Source organism: Oryx dammah, unplaced genomic scaffold (assembly GCF_014754425.2).
Source record: "Oryx dammah isolate SB20612 unplaced genomic scaffold, SCBI_Odam_1.1 HiC_scaffold_15, whole genome shotgun sequence".
NCBI classification, from domain to species: Eukaryota; Metazoa; Chordata; class Mammalia; order Artiodactyla; family Bovidae; genus Oryx; species Oryx dammah.
Window position 1 is genome coordinate 18266300 of NW_024070199.1, and position 24682 is coordinate 18290981.

Genomic DNA, 24682 nt, shown 5'->3' on the forward strand with positions numbered 1-24682 from the left:
TAGTCTATTGTATGTATGTACCACAGTTTTCTTATCCATTCATTAGCGGAATTTGGGTTGCTTGAACATCTTAGCTCTTGTGAATGAGGCAGCTTGGAACATGGGTATGAATAGCTCTTCAAGACCCTGCTTTCAGTTCTTTCGGGTATTTACCAGAAAGTAGAATTGCTGGATTGTATGCATTCTTTTTTTAATTTTTTGAATAAACACCATACTGTTTTCCACAGTGGCTGTAAAAACAGGACACAAATGTTCCAAGTTTTCCATGTTAACACATCCTTATTGATTTCTGTTTGTTTTTATTTAATTTAAATTTTATTTATTTTTTTACTTTACAATACTGTATTGGTTTTGCCATACATTGACCTGAATCCACCACTGGTGTACATGAGTTCCCAACCCTGAACCCCCCTCCCACCACCCTCCCCATATCATCTCTCTGGGTCATCCCAGTGCACCAGCTCCGAGCATCCTGTATCCTGTATCGAACCTAGACTAGTGATTCATTTCTTATATGATAGTATACATGTTTCAATGCCATTCTCCCAAATCATCCCACCCTCTCCCTCTCCCACAGAGTCCAAAAGTCTGTTCTTTACATCTGTGTCTCTTTTGCTGTCTCGCATATAGGGTTATCATTACTGTCTTTCTAAATTCCATATATATGTGTTAGTATACTGTATTGGTGTTTTTCTTTCTGGCTTACTTGACTCTGTATAATCAGCTCCAGTTTCATCCACCTCATTAGAACTGATTCAAATGTATTCTTTTTAATGGCTGAGTAATACTCCATAGTGTATATGTACCACAACTTTCTTATCCATTCGTCTGCTGATGGACATCTAGGTTGTTTCCATGTCCTGGCTATTATAAACAGTGCTGCGATGAACATTGGGGTATGCAAATGAAGTAACTGACAAACAACTAATCTCAAAAATATACAAGCAACTTATGCAGCTCAATTCCAGAAAAATAAGTGACCCAATCAAAAAATGGGCCAAAGAACTAATAGACATTTCTCCAAAGAAGACATACGGATGGCTAACAAACACATGAAAAGATGCTCAACATCACTTATTATCAGAGAAATGCAAATCAAGACCACAATGAGGTACCATTTCACACCAGTCAGAATGGCTGCGATCCAAAAGTCCACAAGCAATAAATGCTGGAGAGGGTGTGGAGAAAAGGGAACCCTCTTACACTGTTGGTGGGAATGAAAAGTAGTACAGTCACTATGGAGAACAGTGTGGAGACTCCTTGAAAAACTACCAATAGAACTGCCTTATGACCCAGCAATCCCACTGCTAGGCATACACACGGAGGAAACCAGAATTGATTTCTGTTTTTTTGATGTAGCCATCCTAATGGTTTAGTATTTGTTATTCTTGGAATGTTTGGTGAAATTCACCAGTGTAGTCATTGGGTCCAGGAATTTTCTTTGGAGAGTTTTGGTTAATGATTCAATTTCTTTACCCATTGTAGGTCTATTTGCGTTTTCTTATTCATTACTGATTTCTTTTCTGATTCAGTCTTGGTAGGTTTTATGTTTCTAGGAATTTGTCCATTTCATTGAGTTTATCTAGTTTGTTGAGATATTATTCCTTATTCTCTTATAACCCTCATATTTCTGTTAAATTGGTGGTAATTTTCCCACTTTAATTTCTGACTTCAGTAATTTGAGCCTTTTCTCTTTTTCATGTTTGTATATCATGTTAAAAGCTTATCAATTTTGTTGATATATTCAGAGAATTACCTTAGGTTTCATTGATTTTCCTCTGTTGGTTTTCTGTTCTTCATTTTGTTTATTTCTGTTTTGACCTTTATTATTTTCTTCCTTTTGCTTTTTCCATTTTCTTAAGTTTTAAAGTTAGGTTGTTGGTTTGAGATCTTTCTTTTTTTTTAATTTTCATATTTAGATATACATTTCCCCCCATGCATTACTTTTGCTACATCCCATGGATTTTGTTTTTCTTTTCATCATATATCCAAATATTTTATAGTTTGCCTAGTGGTTACTTTTTTTTTGATCCACTGGTTGCTTGAAAGTGTATTAAGTTCCACAAATATGTAAATTTTCATTTTTGTTTTGTTATTGACTTCTAACTTTGTCCTGTTACCTATCTTTTTAAGTCTATTGAGATTTTGTGGCCAAACATCTAGTCTGTCCTGAAAATGTCCCATGTGTACTTGAGAAGTTTGTGCATCCTATTGTTGGGTGGAGCATTTTGCGTATGTCTGCATATGTACAGTTAGTTTCTTGTATTGATTGAGTCCTCTGTTTCCCTATTTATCTTCTGTCTGGTTGTTCTGTCTGTTAATAAGAGTGGGGTATTCAAATCTCCAACTATTATAATATAGTTTCAATTCTGTCAGTGTTTGCTATATGAATTTTGCTTGTCTGTATTATGTACATAAATGTTTATAATTGTTATGTTTTCTTGCTGTATTGAAACTTCAATACAAAAATACAAAAAAAGAAAAATGGTAAATCTATACAATGTAATATTACTCAGCCATAAAAAGGTACAAAATTGGGTTGTTTGTAGAAATGTGGATGGTCCTAGAGTCTGTCATACAGAGTGAAATAAGTCAGAAGGAGAAAAACAAATATCACATATTAATGCATATATATGGAATCCAGAAAAAGGGCAGAGATGAACCTGTTTGCAAGGCAGGACTAGAGAACGGACATGTGGACACTAAAGGGGGGAAAGGTGGAGATGCGAGGGTGGGATGAACTGGAAGGTTAGGGTTGACATATGTATACTACCATGGAAAAAATAGCTCGTGGGAACCTGCTGCATAGAACAGGGAGCTCAGGCGTATGCTCAGTGATGACCTAGATGGGTGGGTGTGTGGGGTAAGAGGAAGGTCTAAGAGAGAGGAAATATATGTATGCCAGTAGTTGATTCACTTTGTTGTACAGCAGATCTAAAATTGAGTCTCTTGTAAACACCATGAAATGTGGTTTTATGCATTCTGCCAATCTCTGTTTGACTGGAGAGTTTAATCCATTTCCATTTAAAGTAATTACTGATAAGGGGGGCTTGTTGTCATGTTACTTCTATCATGTCTGTAAATATTTGTTATTTTGTTTCTGTCATCTGTCTTAATTTGTTATTTCTATATACTTTATAATATTTTACCCTTTATTTCCTGCCTTACTGTTTTCTTTTGTGTTTAGTTATTTTTGTCGTGGAACATTTAAATCCTTTTCTCATTTCCTTTTTTATATAAGAAAATGAAGTTGCTCAGTCCTGTCCGACTTTTTGCGACCCCATGGACTGTAGCCTACCAGATTCCTCCATCCATGGGATTCTCCAGGCAAGAGTACTGGAGTGGGTTGCCATTTCCTTCTCCAGGGGAACTTCCCAACCCAGGGATCAAACCTGGGTCTCCAGCATTGCAGGCAGACACTTTACCCTCTGAGCCACTAGGGAAGCCCTCAGTTTTTTAAATATATTATATACCTAATTTCCCTATGGTTACCATGGGAATTGCACTTACCATGTAACATTATGACACTGTGATTGAATTTATACCAGCTTAAATTCAATGATATGCAATAGCTCTTCTCCTTCAGAGGACCAGTCCTACCCCTTTTGCTTGTTGATGTCAGAAAACTTCATCTTTTTTCATTGTGCGCCCCTAAATATAAAATAATAATATTTCTAAATGTAGTCGTTTCTCAAATGATATTGAAAACAACATGTGGAGTGATAACCAGAGTTACAAAAATAGTAGCTTTTAGACTAATGATTGTGTTTTTTTTTCCCTTTAAGTGTTTCAGTCTTAAATTATGTGAAAAATAAAGACATATTTAAGTCATTGTATTTACAGACCATTTTTACAGTAATGCTAGATTTTTTTATACTTTAAACAATTTTTTAAAAATATAAATTTATTTATTTTAATTGGAGGTTAATTACTATACAATATTGTATTGGTATGGTAAAACCAATGCTAGATTTTAAATTTTCCCATGTATTTACTTTTACTGAAATCCTTATGTTACCATACAGCATTGATTTACTATCTCATGACTTTATTTTACCTTGGAGGACTCCCTTGAATTTTTCTTACAGGGTCAGTCTAGTGGCCATGAATTCCCTCAGCTTTCGTTTGAGAATGTCTTAATTTCCACCTCTTATTGGGCCCAAGCTCATACTTCTCGCTCCACAACAAGCCAGTAAATTGAGACGGTTTGTTGGGGCAAGTATTAATAACTTTGTTCAGAAAACTGGCAGACTGAGAAGATGTCTAGTATGTCACAGAAACATCTCACCAACTTAGAACTTGGTCTTCGTTTATACTGCAAGTGGAGGGGTTGTGGTTGGTTGGTGCAAACTTCTTGGTGTATGAATCCTCTGTTCTTGCAGGTGTCCATGTAGTTCAGATCATGATTTCCTTGGGGGTGGGGCTAAAGAGCTCTGTCTCTTTTTTGGAGGGAGCATTTCATGAATATATAGGCTTAAAGAATATGGTCTTTAAGAATATAGTCTTAAAGCATGTTCTGGTAGGATTCTGATCTCAAGCTGTTCTGGCAAAAAAGTTATTTGAGGATTTCATATACAAAGGAAATCTCAACTCAAAAGGATTGGTTACTCTGACATATATAAGAAGCTGTGTTTCAGGATGAGGTCCCTTAGGTGGCATTCTGGAGTTTGTAAGAAGGAATGATTTGTACTTCTTTAGAGACTTTTGTGACTGAGATGGATCGAGATGTTTTCTGTGCCACCCCGGTGTTTACCATAAATTATGTTGCACCCTTGTCTATCAGAAAGTCAATCAGATCATTCCCTACTGTCAGTTTTACCTTGGGCTCCTGTGGGGAAATTGCAATTGGGTGCCTCAAGTCCAAGAGAGAATCTGAGACTCTTCATTCATCATCATTATTTCTGTCATATGAAAGGTTCCTATATTTCTTTGTTTTGTTTTTAGCATTTTACCCCAGGGCAATAATTTTTTCCACTGTCCTTCCTCCTTACGGTAAGTGTATTATTCCTTCCTCAGGGGTGGCTTACCTCTATTCAGGTTACTTGTCTTCTGGGAATCAAATGCTGCTGCCAGAAAAGTGGCATTCTGTTTACATCTTCTTATTTCTGTTATTGTTTCCTGTTGTTGAATACTTTAAAAGAAGCATCTACCAAGTGAGAAGGGTTCATTCCAAATGCATCATCTCATGTCTGCAGTTTTCTCATATTTACATTTCTAGCACTTTTAGAGACCCCAGGATCTGCCGTGGGCTTGATAAATTCATTGAAAAAATTCAGAGGAGTCTTTATTTGTTTTTTACTGAATTAAAAATAATTTATTAAAACCAACCTGCTGGCTGTTTGCATTTAGGCCCTCACAGGATAATGGCATAGGGAAAACTGGCTTGAGCAGGGAGTGGCTCCTGGTCCAAACTTGGTGTCCTAACAGGTCTAAGATGGCAATATCAGACTAGGTCTCTGTGCTCCAGGTCCTAATACAGGATTTTCTAATTGATCCCTATAAGGTGTGGGAGCCAGTTCGAACATTTCCTGAGCCCCAGCATTGGGAACTGGCTCTAGCTCTATAGGAAAGTAATGAAATAGTAAGACATAGATATATTCACATTGCAGCTAGAGTGGCTGGCACAGGTGGCTCAGGCAGAGGGGTGAAGGTTTTAAACAACATATCCTCACTCTAGTTCCCTTTCTTCTTTAATTTTCCCTGATGTAATAGCACAAATATTTGCACATAGGGCATTTCATCATTCTTCCCCATACAGAATAGCTTATTCTTCCTTACAGAATAGCTCTAATTGCAGAGTTGTATAGTCTTTTTGAGTGTTTTACTATAAAATAAAAAATAGCAATTGATCTTCTCTTAATCATTTTGCCTTGGCATAAATCTATCAGCTGAATTCTGGGCTGAGGCTTTCAGTTTTAAGAACAAAGTGGGAATTTTATCTTCTCCCTGGGAATGTCCCACTCTCAGACACAGACAAGTTTTATTTTGTGTGTGTGTGTTCCTTTCTTCCATTTGACATCAGTAAAAGTTTTAAATATCACAGACTGATTTGACTGTAAATGAAGAAATGGTTCCAAAACAAAGTGAAACAAAAGCTCAAAGACAAACTGAGATTTCTAAATAAACCCTTAAGTTTGGTCTTACATATACCAGTGACACAGGCTGGAGAAATGAAAGGCAACCCACTCCAGCATTCTTGCCTGGAGAATTCCGTGGACACAGGAGCCTGGTGGGCTACAGTTCATGGTGTCGCAAAGAGTCAGATATAACTGAGTGACTTTCACTTTCAATGACACAGGAGACCACAGATGATGCAATTAACACAGCAAAGGTGGCAGTACATGGTACACATGGTCTCAAGATAACCAGATAAATCCCATTGGAATTCCAGACAGGTACTGTGACCACACATTGTTACAACAGAATATTCTCTTTTTCTTAGTCATGGGTTTGTAGCTGTAATCAGACCACTCCCCAGAGGACTTTCTTTAGTAATAGTGGTTTTAAAGACAGAAATAAAAGACAAACAAACAAATGGCACACACAGATGCTTTCTTTCAAAGAAACAGATAAACCAGTTCAAAAATTGGATAAAAATCAGCAACTGTTTCCTCTCCAACAGGGTACCCTACTCAAATTTAAAAAATTGACTTATTCCTGAGAAGAAAAGCCCCAAACAGAGAGGAGAAAAGTTTTTGGTTTATACACAGCAATAACTTACCTGTTGACTTCCAGATACCAAGTGCTTATTCCAACTGCCAAGTGCTGGGATAGCTGGGGCCACTTTGGGGGAATTTCGTAGGGAAGATCTTCAGCATAAGTGGTCCCACCAGTTGCTAGGGCCTTATCCAATAATTTCTAAGTTGGGGATAGCTGGCCATGAGCAACAGGGATCCTCTCTAAATTCACCAAAATTTGTTACCTAAATCCAAGTTCATACTGCTTGCTGCATGACAGATGCTCTGTCAAGGAGTAGTAATTTTATTTGGAAAGCTAGTAGACTGAGAATACAGTGAATGAGTGTCCCAAAGCACCATCTTATCCAAGCTAGAATTTGGGCTTTTTATGTTCTAAAAGGAGAGAAGGTGTGGTTGGTTGTTGGAACTTCTTGGTATCCTTTGTTGTTGTACCTGTCCATGTAGGTCACATCACAATGTTCCTGAAGACCTCCAACAAGATAAGTGCTATTCTGTGTTACACAATCTCCACGTAAATGGAAAAGTGTTATCCTTTAATAAGTCATAGCCTTGAGAATGAACTGTGCTATGTATATAAGGCCATAGGCAGCATTCTTTTCTTGTCACCAGAGCAATAGAGTATGCAATTTAACTTGCATATTAGAATAAACAGATCTAATATGGAGTCAGATTTGTTTTTTGCTATAACACCCCTTATTTTTAAAAGACAGGCTTTGCTGGATATAAGTGTCTTGGTTGACTGGTTTTTCTTTTAACACTTAGACTATGTGGATCCACTACCTTCTGTCTTCCAAAATTTCTGATGAAAAATCTGCTCAGGATGTTATTGAGGATCCTTGTATGTAACAAGATGCTTTCAAGAGTCTTTTCTTTGCCTTTGGCTTTTGAAAGTTTGATTATAATATGTCATAGGGTGGATCTCTTTGAGTTCATCTTAATGTACCCTAGATACAGCTAGATTCAAATGTTTCATCAGAGCACAGATCTCCAATAATTGGAGGATAGTGACCTTTTGGCCCATCTTGGCTTCCATAGGCTGTGTGCAAGCTGCTCCAGGAACATGGGCACAGCTGCCTATGATAGGGCTGAGAATGCAGAGTGGATAATTGATACTGTGCTAATTACTGAAATTGACCAAAGTTAACCATAACTTATAAAACTACCCTGGAAGTTGCAAGACTTCAATAAACCCCACAGAGCCAAAGCAGTTACATTTGGTAGATTTTGCCAGTGTAATTATTGTTTAGATGGGGGCAGGTTCCTGGTGCTTCTTTTTATGCCATCTTCCCAGAATTGCCTGCTGTGAATATAAGTTGTTACCTCTGTGGGATAAATGCCCAAGAATGCAATTCCTTGGGTATGATAGTTTGGCAAGTTTTATAAGGAACTTTACAAGTTTTATATAGTTTATGAGGAACTGCCAAACATTTTCAGAGGGCCTATATACCATTCTATGTTCCCACCAGCAACGTATGATGATCCAGAGGTTCTCTATCCTTGCTAGTTTAGGGCATTGTGATTTATTTTTAAATGTAGTCATTCTGTTATGTGTGTAGTGATATCTCATTGTGGTTTTAATTTTTATCCCCTGGTGAGTAATGATATTAAACATCTTCTCATGTGCTAAGTTTCCATGGTCTATCCTCTTCAGTGAAATGTCTTATCATACCATTTTTAACTGAACTGCTTGATTTTTTATTGTTAAATATTGAGAGTTCTTTGTGTGAGTATAGTTTTTTGTTGGATATTTGATTTGCAAATATTTTGTCCCAGTCTGTTTCAGGAGTGTACCATCTCCTTAACAGAGTCTTCCACAAAGCAAAAGTTTTAACATTTTGATTATTTTCTCTTTTACGAGTAATGCTTTTAATGTCAAGTCTAAGAGCTCTTTGTCTAACCCTTAGATCTCAAAGATTTCTGTTTTTTTTCCCCCAAAAGTTTTATGGTTTTACATCATGTACTTAACTCTGTGGTCCATCTTTAGTCAATTTTTATATGAATTATGTGGTGTGGGTCAAAGTTTTCTGTTTCTTTTTTGCCTTTGCCTATACAATTGCTCTAGTACCGTTTGTTGAAAAAAAACTTTTTATTTCATTGATTTAATTTTGCACCCTTAACAATTATCATTTTGACGTGTTTGTGTGGGTTTGTTTATGGCTTTTAAATTGTTGTTCAGTTGCTCAGTTGTGTCCAACTCGTTGTGATTTTAAATTATGTTCCACTGATCTCTGTTTCTTTTCTAAGACCACAGTATTTTGATTACTGTAGCTATATCAGTTCAGTTCAGTTCATTTCAGTCACTCAGTTGTGTCTGACTCTTTGCGACCCCATGAATCGCAGCACGCCAGGCCTCCTTGTCCATCACCAACTCCCGGAGTTCAATCAGACTCACGTCCATCGACTCAGTCATGCCATCCACCCATCTCATCCTCTGTTATCCCCTTCTCCTCCTGCCTCCAATCCCTCCCAGCATCAGAGTCTTTTCCAATGAGTCAACTCTTCGCATGAGGTGGCCAAAGTACTGGAGTTTCAGCTTTAGCGTCATTCCTTCCAAAGAAATCCCAGGGCTGATCTCCTTCAGAATGGACTGGTTGGGTCGCCTTTCAGTCCAAGGGACTCTCAAGAGTCTTCTCCAACACCACAGTTCAAAAGCATCAATTCTTCAGCGCTCATCCTTCTTCCCAGTCCAACTCTCACATCCATACATGACCACTGGAAAAACCATAGCCTTGACTAGATGGACCTTAGGTGGCAAAGTTACTATTTCCTTATTTCTATTAAAAAAATCTTTTAGGTGATATGTAGAATTATCTTAGAGATAATTCCAACATACCAGGTAACTAATTGCAAGCACTCCTGCAAATGTAGTAGTATGATTTTTTATCTTACAATTTATACACTGAGCCTGAGAACCTGCCAAGCTAGTGTATGGCAAAACTGCACTCACACCCAGGCTTCTACAGAGCTGTTTCCAATATACTGTGCCATCTCAGGATTAAAACAAAAATTTTTGAAGGGATTTATATGGTACATTTTGTGAGAAGTTTTCTCTGAAGATGACAACTTGATTAGAGTTACTAGATGTTCTTCTACTTATTTTCTTTGCATATCTATAGATACTGTGTGCATATCTACTGACATTTAGTGCACAGGGAAATTTGGGTTCCATTTCTCCTACTCAGCTGTTTTGAAAATTCGTTTAAAAATTTGAAATGTAAATATTTACCAGATAGATATTCATTTATTTATTCCTTCAGTTAACTATTTATGAAACAGGTACTGAACATATGGAAATGAATAAGACAGAATCTCTGCTTTAATATGCTTACACTCAAGTAAAGAAGACTGATAGGAAAGCAGGTAGAGTAGAGAGTGATAAGTTCTCTGAAGGAAGTAAATATATTTGCTTCACAGTAGTATGTGGAGCTCACTCATACCAGCTCATTGGAGCCAAAGAGGTTTGCAAACCTGTTTTAACAGTGGTGGTTGAAATTGGGCTAAGGCTTCCCAGCTGGTACCTGTGGTAAAAATCCAGCCTACCAGTGCAGTGGGTTCAGTCCCTAGGTTGGGAAGATCCCTTGGAGGAGGGCATGGAAACTCCATTATTCTTGCCTGGAGAATCCCATGGACAGAGGAGCCTGGTGGGCTCCAGTCCATAGGGTCACAAAGAGTCGGACACAACTGAAGTGACAGTGCATGCGCTCATACATAGGAATATTTATACCATGGAAATTGGCTAATTCTAGCAGGGCTTTCCTTCCTCCCGTTTTTTCCTCCATCGTTGCTTCACTCTGTACCTCACTTCCTTCCTTCCTTCCTCTTTTCTTCCTTTCTTTCTTTTCCCCTTAGGACATGCATACTACTGTTGATTGAGGAGGAAAGGTATTAAATGCAGTTCTGTGTCTCACTGTAACACGAGCTTATTCTACGTGTCATGTCATAAGTCATGCCATGCCCAACTAATTCTGGTGATTTAAGCTACAGTCTTTCACAAATATTGTGGCTGTTTACCTTTTAGATGATAAAAATAAGATTAAATCTAAATCTCCTGTGGGTTCCTTTTCTTCCCAGAGAATATAAAGCAGCTAACATCAGCATCAACTTATACATTGTCAATGAACCTTGGCTCTTCTCATTGGTCTGGTGCCACAGTATTCAGTCCGTGACCACAGACAACATTGAAGTCCTGAATGGGATGAATCACCCTTACTACTTCATGGTGAGCTGGTTTTCAGATTATTCTTCCTAGACTGACACCGTAGGAGTCTCTGTCCCCCACCTTACCCCTACATTGCCCACTGTGCAGTCCCCAGGGTAGCTACTTAAGAGCAGAAACAATATGTGACATTGGAGATATGGCATTTTTCCTTCTCTCACCCAGATCCTTCTGTTATTCTCAGGGAGAAATTGCTGTTGGTATAAATAATTGGCTGTTTATTGAATCCCCACAATGTGCCTTTCTTGGATCCTGTAATTCAACCCTCTGAGCTAGCCACCAGGAGTAACTCATGGGAATCTGAAGTTTGAAGCTTCACACGATGCAGGATTCACAGTGTCTGACTCCAGCGTGTTGATACTGCATCCCCACCCGTAGGCACAGCAACAGTGACAGTGCCATGAGGTGTGGGAATTCAAGTGTACTTGAATTCCAAAGTGAGAACTGTGGGTCCTGCCAAACTGCTTTTGAGAAGGAGTGTGAGTGTCCATCACCTAGCTTGATTTCCCCTTCTGTCCTGCTTCTGCTTATGATCAGAGGCATGGGGACCCAAACGCCTGAGTTACACTTCCAGCTGAATCCCATCACTTATTATCTATGAAGGGAACCCCAGCTGACCAATTAACTGCTACAGAGCCCATTTTTCTTATCAGTGTGTAAATAGGATGACTGCATCAGACACAATAGGCAACAACCAAAAACAGCTTAATTTCTCTTTTCTGACTTTCTAAACTGCTCTGTGAGCTAGGCTTTTCCTTACCTTGAATGAGATTTCTCTCAGATCCCATAGTTTTTCTAGTCATTCTTAGATAATCTTTCAACATACTGTTTAGTCACCCAAAACCCTCAATTCAGGATCAAAATGTGTAGTTCAGAATAATATCTCAAACTCTAAACTGCCTTGAAAATTAAAGCTTTAGGCAGAGAAACCTAAATGAAAAGACTGAATATTTTTGGTTGCCTTCTCCATACTTCCAGCCTTAATGGCCCCCTTATTTTTCTGACTTGTTCAGGGTCAAGAGCAGGTGCAAGGTAGTTAGGGAAAAGGGCAGTCTTGTAGGGCTGGTATTTCACTGAGGCCCTCTGGTGGCAGTGTAAAATTGCCTACCCCTTCTTTCTTGGTAGCTTGGGGAGGTTTCTACAGATGATCCTCAAGGAAACCTAGCATGGCAGGTCCCTTGGCACAAGTGAAGCCTCTTCACTTGTCTTTCCCCATATTATCCCTCTTCTTGTATGTACTACATACTTTTCTAATGTTTTTAATTTTAAAATTGCAGTGAAAACTTGTTCATTACATAAAATTCAGTTATTACAAAAATGTAAATTAGAAAGCAGTGCACCCTTCATAATCCTATCCCCTAAATCAGTAATGGCTCAAAACTGTCCCTTCAGATATATTAAATAAAACTTTTTACTTCAATACTTGGATTGATAATATTTAAATTTATAACAAATTCATGTGTTTCAAAATCAGAGTGTAAAAGGATGTAAGTAAATAACTTCTTTCTAAAAGAAGGACGTTTAAAGGACTGAAGGTAACTTTGGTCAAGGAGGTGGGACCAGCATCCCAAAGGCTTTCCTAAGGAGCCCATACTCTGTGTCAGACTATGCAGATTCAGATCTTGACTCTACCACTTATTGTGTTAACTCTCATAAATGTTATCTAACCTGCTGGGCCTCAGATTGTTTATTTGTAAATTGGAGATAAAACTAATACAATAGAAGCAGTTTTATCCAATACACATGGGTCTGCTTAATGGTCTGTTTGTTGAAAAAGTTAGAACAGGACATCATGAAATAAATTATATATAGTCTATTACCATTTTATTATGTTTAAAAAGCATACATAATATTAAGTGGCTTAAAAGTAACAAATATTTGTCTGTCACATTCCGTATGATGGCTGAGTTGTTTCTCCAGCCTGAGACAGTTTGACTGGACTAGGTGGTCTAGGATGTCCTCATCCACATGTCTAGGTTCTTACCTGGGATGACTGTGGTTTCTTCATTTGGTCACTCATCCTCAAGGAGGCCGGCTTGTGCATGTTCACCTGCTGGCACTGGATTTCCAGCAGCAAGAGAGGTCAAGCACCAGTGCACATGCTTTCTTAAGGATCTCCCAGTGTGATGTTTGTAAATGTACCATTGGCCAAAGAAAATCTCATGGTTAAGTTCAGATTCAAGGTGGGTCAGGGGGAAAAACAGACTTTACCTCTTAATGGAAAGTGACAGTGCAGTCACATTTCATATAGGCCTGCATTTTGGATTAAATAATGTGGCCATTTTTATAAACAATCTACTACAAAAACAAACTCAGAATGGATTAAAGATGTAAGACCATATACTTTAAAACTCTTAAAGGAAAGCATACAACACTCTACCCTGTGGGACTCTCATCCAGATTCATTGGAGAAATCAAAAGCTTTATAGAAAAGCAAAAGCTAAGAGGATTCAGCACCAGCAGACCAGCATTGCAACAATTACTAAAGGAACTTCTCTAAGCAGAAATGAAAAAGCCACAAATAGAGACAGAAGAAATTACAAATGGAGAGACTCACCAGTAAAGGCAAACATACAGTATAGATAGGAAATCATCTGTGCACCAAAATATGACATAAAAACCATCAATTGTGAGGCGAGCACAAATGGAGGATATTGGAAATGCATGTGAAATTAAAAGACCTTAAAACAATCTTGTTTATATATAGACTGCTATGTCAAAACCCCATGGTTACCACAAGCCAAAAATCTACAGTACATACACACACACAAAAGAGAAAAAGAATCCAAACACAACACTAAAATTAGTCATTAAATCACAGGAGAAAAAAAGAAGAAGTAAAAAGACTTGTAAAAACAAACCCGAAACTACTAAGAAAATTGTAATAGGAAAATACGTATCCATAATCACCTTAAATGTAAATGGATTAAATACTCCTATCAAAAGACACACACTGGCTGTATGGATATATATGATGTTTATATGAAACCCACTTCAGACCCAGGGATATATATAAACTGAAAGTGAAGGGATGAAAAAGATATTCCATGTAAATGAAAATCAAAAGAAAATTGGAGTAGCAATACTCATATCAGACAAAATAGACTTTATAAAATAGAGACTGTTATAAGGGAGAAAGAAGGACACTACATTCCAATCAAAGGAACAGCCCAAGAAGAAGGTATAACAATTTTAAATATATATGCACCCAAATATAAGCACCTTAATACATAAGGCAAACAATAACAACCATAAAGTGAGAAATTGACAGGAACACAATAATAGTGGGGGAATTTAATATTTCACTTACACCAATGGGCTGATCTTCCTGACAGAAAAATTGATAAGGAAACACAAGCCTTAAATTATACATTAGATCAGATATTAACTAATATTTATAGATCATTCCATCCCAGTGTAACATAATACACATTGTCCTTAAGTGCACATGGAACATTCTCCAGGATTGACCATATGCTGGGCCACAGAGTGAGTCTTGGTAAATTTAAGAATATTGAAGTTTTATCAAGTATCTTTTCTGGTCACAATACTACAATACTAGAAATCAACTACAAGGGGAAAAAATGTAAAAAACCAAAAACACATGGAGGCTAAACAATATGTTACTAAACAAACAATAGATCACTGAAGAAGTGAAAGAAATAGAAAGATTCCTAGAGACAAATGAAAATGAAAATACAATGATCCAAAACCTATGTGACATGGCAAAAGCAGTTCTAAGAGGAAAGTTCATAGCAAACTTACCACAGGAAACAAGAAAACTGGCACATAAATTAACATTACATCTAAAGCAAGTAGAGAAAGAGGAACAAAGAAAACCCAGAGTTAGCAGAAGGAAAGAAATCATAAGATCAGAGCAGAAATAAATGATAAAGAGATGAAAACGATAGGAACAATCAATGAAAAATAAAAGCTGTTTTTCTTTTTAAAAGATAAAAACATGTCAATGTATGGCAAAACCAATACAGAATTGTAAAGTAAAATAAAAAATAAATAAATTAAAAAAAATAAAACCAAAAATAAATAAATAAATCACTGTGTCCTTGCTATGTAAAAAAAAAAAAAAAATTGATAAACCTTTACCCAGATTCATTGAGCAAAAGGGGAGGGGGCAAAATCAATAAAATTAGAAATCAAAAAGTAAAAGTTACAACTAATACCAAAGAAATACAAAGGATCATAAGAGACTAACACAGGCAACTGCATGCCAATAAATTGGACAACCTGAAAGAAATGGACAGATTCTTAGCAATGTATGATCTTTCAAGACTGAACCAGGAAGAAATAGAAAATATCAACATACCAATCACAAAGAAAGGCAATGCCAAAGGATGCTCAAACTACCGCAAAATTGCACTCATCTCACACGCTGGTAAAGTAATGCTCAAAATTCTCCAAGCCAGGCTTCAGCAATACGTGAACTGTGAACTCCCAGATGTTCAAGCTGGTTTTAGAAAAGGCAGAGGAACCAGAGATCAAATTGCCAACATCTGCTGGATCATGGATAAAGCAAGAGAGTTCCAGAAAAACATCCATTTCTGCTTTATTGACTATGCCAAAGCCTTTGACTGTGTGGATCACAATAAACTGTGGAAAATTCTGAGAGAGATGGGAAGACAAGACCACCTGACCTGACCTGCCTCTTGAGAAATCTGTATGCAGGTCAGGAAGCAACAGTTAGAACTGGACATGGAACAACAGATTGTTTCCAAAAGGAAAAGGAGTACATCAAGGCTGTATATTGTCACCCTGCTTATTTAACTTCTATGCAGAATACATCATGAGAAACACCGGGCTGGAAGAAGCACAAGCTGGAATCAAGATTGCTGGGAGAAATCTCAATAACCTCAGATATGCAGATGACACCATCCTTATGGCAGAAAGTGAAGAGGAACTAAAAAGCCTCTTGATGAAAGTAAAAGAGGAGAGTGAAAAAGTTGGCTTAAAGCTCAACATTCAGAAAACGAAGATCATGGCCTCTGGTCCCATCACTTCGTGGGAAATAAATGGGGAAAGAGTGAAAAGTGTCCGACTTTATTTATTGGGGCTCCAAAATCACTGCAGATGGTGACTGCAGCCATGAAATTCAAAGGCACTTACTCCTTGGAAGGAAAGTTATGATCAACCTAAATAGTATATTCAAAAGCAGAGACATTACTTTGCCAACAAAGATCTGTCTAGTCAGTCCAGTTCAGTTCAGATGCTCAGTCGTGTCCGACTCTTTGCGACCCCATGAATCGCAGCACACCAGGCCTCCCTGTCCATCACCAACTCCTGGGGTTCACTCTGAACGTCCATTGAGTCAGTGGTGCAATCCAGCCATCTCATCCTCTGTCGTCCCCTTCTCCTCCTGCCCCTAATCCCTCCCAGCATCAAAGTCTTTTCCAATGAGTCAACTCTTTGCATGAGGTGGCCAAAGTACTGGAGTTTCAGCTTTAGCACCATTCTTTCCAAAAAAATCCCAGAGTTGATCTCCTTCAGAATGGACTGGTAGGATCTCGTTGCAGTCCAAGGGACTCTCAAGAATCTTCTCCAACACCACAGTTCAAAAGCATCAATTCTTTGGTGCTCAGCCTTCTTCACAGTCCAACTCTCACATCCATACATGACTACTGGAAAAACCATAGCCTTGACTAGACGGACCTTAGTTGGCAAAGTAATGTCTCTGCTTTTGAATATGCTATCTAGGTTGGTCATAGCTTTTCTTCCAAGGAGTAAGCGTCTTTTATTTCATGGCTGCAATCACCATCTGCAGTGATTTTGGAGCCCCCCAAAATAAAGTCTGACACTGTTTCCACTGTTTCCCCATATATTTCCCATGAAGTGATGGGACCAGATGCCATGATCTTCATTTTCTGAATGTTGAGCTTTAGGCCAACTTTTTCGCTCTCTTCTTTCACTTTCATCAAGAGGCTTTTGAGTTCCTCTTCAATTTCTGCCATAAGGGTGGTGTCATCTGCATATCTGAGGTTATTGATATTTCTCCCAGAAATCTTGACTCCAGCTTGTGTTTCTTCCAGTCGGCATTTTTCATGATGTACTCTGCATATAAGTTAGATAAGCAGGGTGACAATATACAGCCTTGACGTACTCCTTTTCCTATTTGAAACCAGTCTGTTGTTCCATGTCCAGTTCTAACTGTTGCTTCCTGACCTGCATACAGATTTCTCAAGAGGCAGGTCAGGTGGTCTGGTATTCCCATCTCTCTCAGAATTTTCCACAGTTTATTGTTATCCACATAGTCAAAGGCTTTGGCATAGTCAATAGAGCAGAAATAGATGTTTTTCTGGAACTCTCTTGATTTTTCCATGATCCAGCAGATGTTGGCAATTTGACCTGTGGTTCCTGTGCCTTTTCTAAAACCAGCTTGAACATCTGGAAGTTCATGGTTCACATATTGCTGAAGCCTGGCTTGGAGAATTTTGAGCATTACTTTACTAGCGTGTGAGATGCGTGCAACTGTGCGGTAGTCTGAGCATCCTTTGGCATTGCCTTTCTTTGGGATTGGAATGAAAACTGACCTTTTCCAGTCCTGTGGCCACTGCTGAGTTTTCCAAATTTGCTGGCATATTGAGTGCAGCACTTTCACAGCATCATCTTTCAGGATTTGAAACAACTCAACTGGAATTCCATCACCTCCACTGGCTTTGTTAGTAGTGATGCTTTCTAAGGCCCACTTGATTTCACATTCCAGGATGTCTGGCTCTTGGTGAGTGATCAGACCATCGTGATTATCCAGGTCATGAAGATCTTTTTTGTACAGTTCCTGTGTATTCCTGCCACTTCTTCTTAATATCTTCTGCTTTTGTTAGGTCCATACCATTTCTGCCCTTAATCGAGCCCATCTTTGCATGAAATGTTCCCTTGGTATCTCTAATTTTCTTGAAGAGATCTCTAGTCTTTCCCATTCTGTTCTTGTCCTCTATTTCTTTGCATTGATCACTGAAGAACGCTTTCTTATCTCTTCTTGCTATTCTTTAGAACTCTGCATTCAGATGCTTATATCTTTCTTTTTCTCCTTTGCTTTTTGCTTCTCTTCTTTTCACAGCTATATGTAAGGCCTCCCCAGACAGAAATTTTGCTTTCTTGCATTTCTTTTCCATGGGGATGGTCTTGATCCCTGTCTCCTGTACAATGTCATGAACCTCATTCCATAGTTCATCAGGTACTCTATCTATCAGATCTAGGCCCTTAAATCTCTTTCTCACTTCCACTGTATAATCATAAGGGATTTGATTTAGGTCATACCTGAATTGTCTAGCAGTTTTCCCTACTTTCTTCAATTTAAGTCTGAAATTGGTAAAAAGGGGTTCATGATCTGAGCCACAGTCAGCTCCTGGTCTTGTTTTTGTTGACTGTATAGAGCTTCTCCATCTTTGGCTGCAAATAATATAATCAGTCTGAGTTCAGTGTTGACCATCTGGTGATGTCCATGTGTAGAGTCTTCTCTTGTGTTGTTGGAAGAGGGTGTTTGCTGTGACCAGTAAATTTTCTTGGCAAAAATCTATTAGTCTTTGCCCTGCTTCATTCCGCATTCCAAGGCCAAATTTGCCTGTTACTCCAGGTGTTTCTTGACTTCCTACTTTTGCATTCCAGTCCCCTATAATGAAAAGGACATCTCTTTTGGCTGTTAGTTCTAAAAGGTCTTGTAGGTCTTCATAGAACCGTTCAACTTCAGCTTCTTCAGTGTTACTGGCTGGGGCATAGACTTGGATTACCGTGATATTGAATGGTTTGCCTTGGAAATGAACAGAGATCATTCTGTCGTTTTTGAGATTGCATCCAAGTACTGCATTTCAGACTCTTTTGTTGACCATGATGGCTACTCCATTTCTTTTGATGGTGGTTTTTCCGGTGGTCATGTATGGATGTGAAAGTTGGACTGTGAAGAAAGCTGAGCGCCAAAGCATTGATGCTTTTGAACTGTGGTGTTGGAGAAGACTCTTGAGAGTCCCTTGGACTGCAAGGAGATCGGCCCTGGGTGTTCTTTGGAAGGAATGATACTAAAGCTGAAACTGCAGTACTTTGGCCACCTCATGCAAAGAGTTGACTTATTGGAAAAGACTGATGCTGGGAGGGATTGGGGGCAGGAGGAGAAGGGGTCAACAGAGGATGAGATGGCTGGATAGCATCACCGACTCGATGGATGTGGGTTTGTGTGAACTCCGGGAGCTGGTGATGGACAGGGAGGCCTGGCATGCTGCAATTCATGGGGTCGCAAAGAGTCAGACACGACTGAGTGACTGAACTGAACGAATCATAAGCACTGAAACTGAAACTGTGATTAAATGTTCCTAACAGGTGAATTCTACTAAACATTTAGAGAAGATACCACAGTTCTGAAACTATTCCAAAAAATATTGGCAGAGGAATGAAAACTCCCTAACTCATTCTATGAGTCCACCATCACCCTGATACTAAAACCAAAGATATCACAAAACAAGAAAATTACAGGCCAGTATCACTGATGAACATAGACACAAAAATCCTCAACACAATACTAGCAAACTGAATCCAACAACACATTAAAAGGATCATACACCATTATCCAGTGGGGTTTATCCCAGGGATGCAGGAATTTATCAGTACCTTCAAATCAATCAGTGTAATATACCACAACAAATTGAAAAATAAAAACCATATGATAATCTCAATAGATGCTGAAAAACTTTTGACAAAATTCAGCACCTATTTATGATTAAAACTTTCTAGAAAATGGGCATAGAGAGAACATACTTCAACAAAATAAAGGCAGTATTTGACAAACCTACAAATAACATCATAAATCAACAGTGAAAAACTGAAAACATTTCCTTTAAGGTTAGGAACAAGACAAGGGTGTCCATTCTCACCACTTTTATTCAACATAGTTTTTGGAAGTCCTGCCTATGAGATGGCTGGATGGCATCACTGACTCGATGAACACAAGTCTGAGTGAACTCCGGGAGTTGGTGATGGACAGGGAGGCTTGGCGTGCTGCGATTCATGGGGTTGCAAAGAGTCGGATACGACTGAACAACTGAACTGAACTGAACTGAACCTGTGGCAATCATAGAAGAAAAAGAATAAGGGAATCCAGACTTGAAGAACTTAAACTGTCACTGTTTGTAAATGACATGATATTATACATAGAAAATCCTCATGATGCTCCCAGAAAACCACTAGAGCTCATCAATGAATCTGGTAAAGTTGCAGGTTACAAAATTAATATACAGAAGTCTCTTGCATTCCTATACACGAACAACAAAAGGTCCAAAAGAGAAATTCAAGAAATAATTCCATTTACCATTACATCACAATAATAGAATACCTAGGAATAAATCTACCTAAGGAGACAAAAAACCTGTACTCCAAAAACTGTACGATGTAGATGAGAAAGTCAAAGAAGACACAAATGGATAGAAAGATATGCCACATTCATGGACTGAAAGAATCGGTATCACAGGAACAGCTATACTGCCTAAGGCAATCTACAGATTCAGTGCAGTTCCTATCAAATTAGCAATGACATTTTTCACAGAACTAGAACAGAAAATCTTAAAAATTTTATGGATACACAAAGTATCTTGAATAGCCAAGCAATATTGAGAAAGAAAAATGGAGCTGGAAGGATCAGGATCCCTGACTGTGGTCTATATTAAAAAGCTACAGTCATCAAAACAGTATGATAGTGGCACAAGGATAGAGTTATAGATAAATGGGACAGGATAGAAAGCCCAGAAATAAATCCATGCACCTATGGCCAATTAATTGATGACAAAGGAGGTAAGACTATACAATGGAGAAAAGATAATTTCTTCAATATATGAGGCTTCGAAAACTGTACACCATCATGTTAAAAAAAAAATGACTCTAGATCATCCACCTTTTGACATAGCCTCAAAGTCTTTCTTTTGAGAGGATTCAGCTGACTGAATTTTGTATTCTGTCACTTGTATGTGCTTCCCAGTGCACCAGCTGTGACCTCTAAGTTTAGTTTCCTTGATGTACAAGAACTTCAGTTCATTTGGAGAATGAAGAATCTGCAGATTTTTATAATCCTCCCTCCCCTCAGTTGCAGTTTATTTTTTAAAAACTTCTTCTGTTTTTAAAGCAGAAGTCTTTCAAAGCATTGACTTTTTTTTTTTTTTGGAAAATTTTGTACTTTTAAAACTCAGATCATGCAGATTTCATATAACATTAATTAAACTCCTTCCCAGGTGGTTCAGTGGTAAAGAATCTGCCTGCCAATGCAGAAGACACAAGTTGGATCCCTGGATTGGGAAGATTTCTTGGAGAAGGAAATGGCAACTCCAGTTCCAGTACTGGAAAAGGCAACTCCAGTATTGTTGCCTGGGAAATCCCAAGGATGGAGGAGCCTGGGGGGCTGCAGTGCATGGGGTTACAAAAGAGTCAGACATGACGTAGCGACTAAAACAACAACAATAATTACACTGTACATTTATAACAAGTACAGGTGTTCTAAGTCATATGGATTGTAAGAACAACTGATTCTTAGTGACTGTACAGCTGATCTGGTGGGCAGCCTGCAGCAGGCCAAGGCATCAGTCAGTCAGTTACCTACTGGGGATTAGGAGCCTTGGCTTAGTAGAAGTTGGTTAAGAGATTTTATTCTGCCTGCCTAGTAGACCTGTTGTGAGAATTAGCTGTGAAAATATACCTCACATGCATAGAATACTACCTTACCTCCTGTAAATGCTCATTAATATTAATTGTTGTTCTCATCATTAACTTGATCATTCATATTATTGTTATTGTTCTTGTTATAATTAGTAATCAGACCAAGCAAAGACCTTGAATTAGGATGGAAATGACATAAGAAAGATAAAAATGCCAGACCTAGTACCATCAAGTAGTATTGGAGGTGGAAAAATGAAGGTAGAAAGGGAGGATCAAGCCAGGGAATTAAAAAATTTATTCAGTAGAACCTAGATAATGGAGCTGTGAAATGGGTGATGTAGGCAAGAAGCCTAGAGAAGTGGACATGTTAGTTAAGAATGATAATTTCAACATTTTTATTTGAAGCATGATTAAGAACAATGATTCCTAAATGCTGGTTCACAGACTGGTTGCTTGTTTCTGGGGAGCTTGTTAAAGATGCAGAAATTCTGATTCCTGAGTCGCTAATGAGGCCCAGGAAGCTGTTTTACGAAAGGCTGCGGCTCAGGTAGATTTGGATGCACGGCCAGGTTTGGAAGCTGTGCTGACAGCGCGCTGGAAGCCAAGGAATTTGGGCTGTAGTCCTGGGTCCAGGGAAGACTTGCTCTGTGACATCTCTGCGACTCCCTCAGACCTCTGTCGAGGGTCCAGGGAAATGAGGTGTGTGAAGTGTTTTAGCCCTTGTAGAGCCCTCGGCACATGTAAAAGGGGGATTACATGTTAGGTTAGCAGCAGCTATTCTCTGTGTTTGACTTCAATCCCGGCAATCAAGGTTCCTCCTCCTGCTCTGCCCCCTCTGCATTCCTGCTCAAGCAAGGGACTTGATCCACACGATCGACAATCTTCTCCAACTGTAAATGCCTATAACTGTGTTTTCTGTTTTGCAGACACCAAATTTCTACCTGTTCTTGTGGATTTTCATGGATATTCTTTCTGCAGTTTTCATTGTTTCCATATTTCATTTTCATTGGTAAGTATGCATTTGTAAATTTGTATAACTTTTCCCAAAATAAGATATAAATGGTTTTGTACTTTGTGAAATTTGTGAAAAAACTTACACTCTTCCCATAATCCCACATGACAAATCCTCAGGGAGACAGGATTTTGAAGGTTTTATCTTCCAAACTTCCTGCAGCTCCACACACCCCTTCTACCTCCTGGATGTGAGACCATATTCTAAGGATAAGGACTCTCCCTAAAGCTTAATCAAAGCTTTTTTTTTGTTTGTTTGTTTTTACTACATATCCCTTGTAGATCAGTTGGGAGAGGACAAGAGCTGAAGGTTGTTCAGAACAAGTGTCCCATCTTCCACAGAATGGAACACAGCAGGGTGCTGTGTAAAGAGCAAGCTCACACTCCAGGAAACCAGGGTTTTAGTCCTGGTTTTTCCTGTAGTTGCTGGGTGACCCTGGGAAAATCATCGCCCCTTTTCAGATCATAGTCTTTTTTATCTGCCCAATCAAATGACATTTGAGAATTCTTGAGGGGAAAAATGCATCAAGATCATAAGGTTCAGATGGGAGAGGGAACATCTGGTCAAAGAATTTTAGCTAGAAGAAACCATGGTCTTTAGATCTCATCATGCCCATCGTTTCCTCATTTGAGTTGTCTTTTAAAGGAGGAAACTTCATACCCTCTGCCCAAGGTACCATTTGACTGTTAATATTCTTTTCTGGCCACTGCCTGCGTTATTGTTGCTTTGGAAGAGGTCTGTGAGGCTCATGGACTCTCTGCTTCCTTCTAGGTGGAGAGAGAGCCAGAGTGAAAAAATTCGCCAGGGTATCACCAGTTACACAGGTAAAGTCAGAGGCCTAGCCCTCTCTCATCTCTTCATCCCTCCCCATTGCCTCCATGAGGCAGGGCTTGCCTTTAATATTTCTGACAAGAGTTGAAAGAGTCTGAAGTTACAGGGTGGGAACCACTGAGAAGCTGGGCAAAAACAGGCTGTGCACAGACTCTGTGACATCAGAACACATTGTGGACTTTATCCTCTAAGCAGTGAGACTCCTTGGAAGATTTTGAACATGGTTGTATATTTGCTTGCTTTGTCATATATTCATTCATCACACAGTTATAGAATACCGACTTTGTGCCAGGCAGTGTGAGACTGAAGTACCTGAAATCTTTGTATATGGAGGGTGTCTTGAGAACAGAGGCTCTGGTCCACAGAGAGCAGTGAGGAAGTAGGAAAAGGTAGAGCAGCAGTTGGCATCTTTGGTTCAGCCATCTAGTTCCAGGACAGAGAAGCTGACATGCTCCTCAGGGCTGAATGTGCTTTATGTGGCTTCAGTTGTGATGTAAGTTGGAAGGTGGAAGGAGAAAATTGCCAAGATCCTGGAATGCTGGACTAGAGTCTAGACTCTGCATATAAACATCAGGAAATGGCAAGTGAGTTTCCGACAAGGGAGCAGTATGCTTAGACACTTGTGTAAAGGGATAGAATAGCAAAATAACTTATTAATCAGCAGAATAACTCAGGACTAAGTGGGATAGGTCCAGTAAAGGAAGGGAAGCTAGAGTTTATTATTCAGGAGGTTGTGGGGATAATCACACAATGAGTTACTGGCTTGGGAAGCCAGTGCAATGTTAAAAGGAAAGCCAGTTAGGAGGCAGAAGACGGTGCAGTACATGATGCAGCTTCCTCCCATTGCTCTTGGAGTCTTTAAGTAAAGTTGATACAGTCAAAACTGATTAATTAATTTCTTGTGAACTGTTGTGAAGATGATGAGATACTTTGTATCAGCCATCAGTCTTCAACACATACATTACTTAGACTTTCAGGAATGTATCCACAGTTCAGTTCAGTTCTGTTCAGTTGCTCAGTCATGTCCGACCCTGAGACCTCATGAACCACAGCACGCCAGGCCTCCTTATCCATCACCAACTCCCAGAGTTCACCCCAATCCATGTCCATCTAGTTGGTAATGCCATTCAGCTATCTCATCCTCTGTCATCCCCTTCTCCTCCTGCCCTCAATCTTTCCCAGCATCAGGGACTATGAAAAAATAAGAAATTTGAAGAGTGATGGTCTTTTGTATTGTAAAACTGAAGGTTTAAATAAATTCACCCAAATTTATTGAGATATGGA

The 24682-nt window shown here is 38.8% G+C and overlaps 1 protein-coding gene across 1 annotated transcript in view; it reads left to right on the forward strand.

The window, feature by feature from the left end:
• The window catches only part of LOC120874861 (glycerophosphodiester phosphodiesterase domain-containing protein 4-like), a 106893-nt gene that overhangs the window by 73647 nt on the left and 8564 nt on the right, over window positions 1-24682 (forward strand). The window contains exons 13-15 of the mRNA XM_040256548.1: window positions 10770-10917; window positions 22482-22564; window positions 23339-23391. Coding sequence (XP_040112482.1) covers window positions 10770-10917; window positions 22482-22564; window positions 23339-23391 — 284 coding nt within the window. The remainder of the gene's footprint in view (window positions 1-10769; window positions 10918-22481; window positions 22565-23338; window positions 23392-24682) is intronic.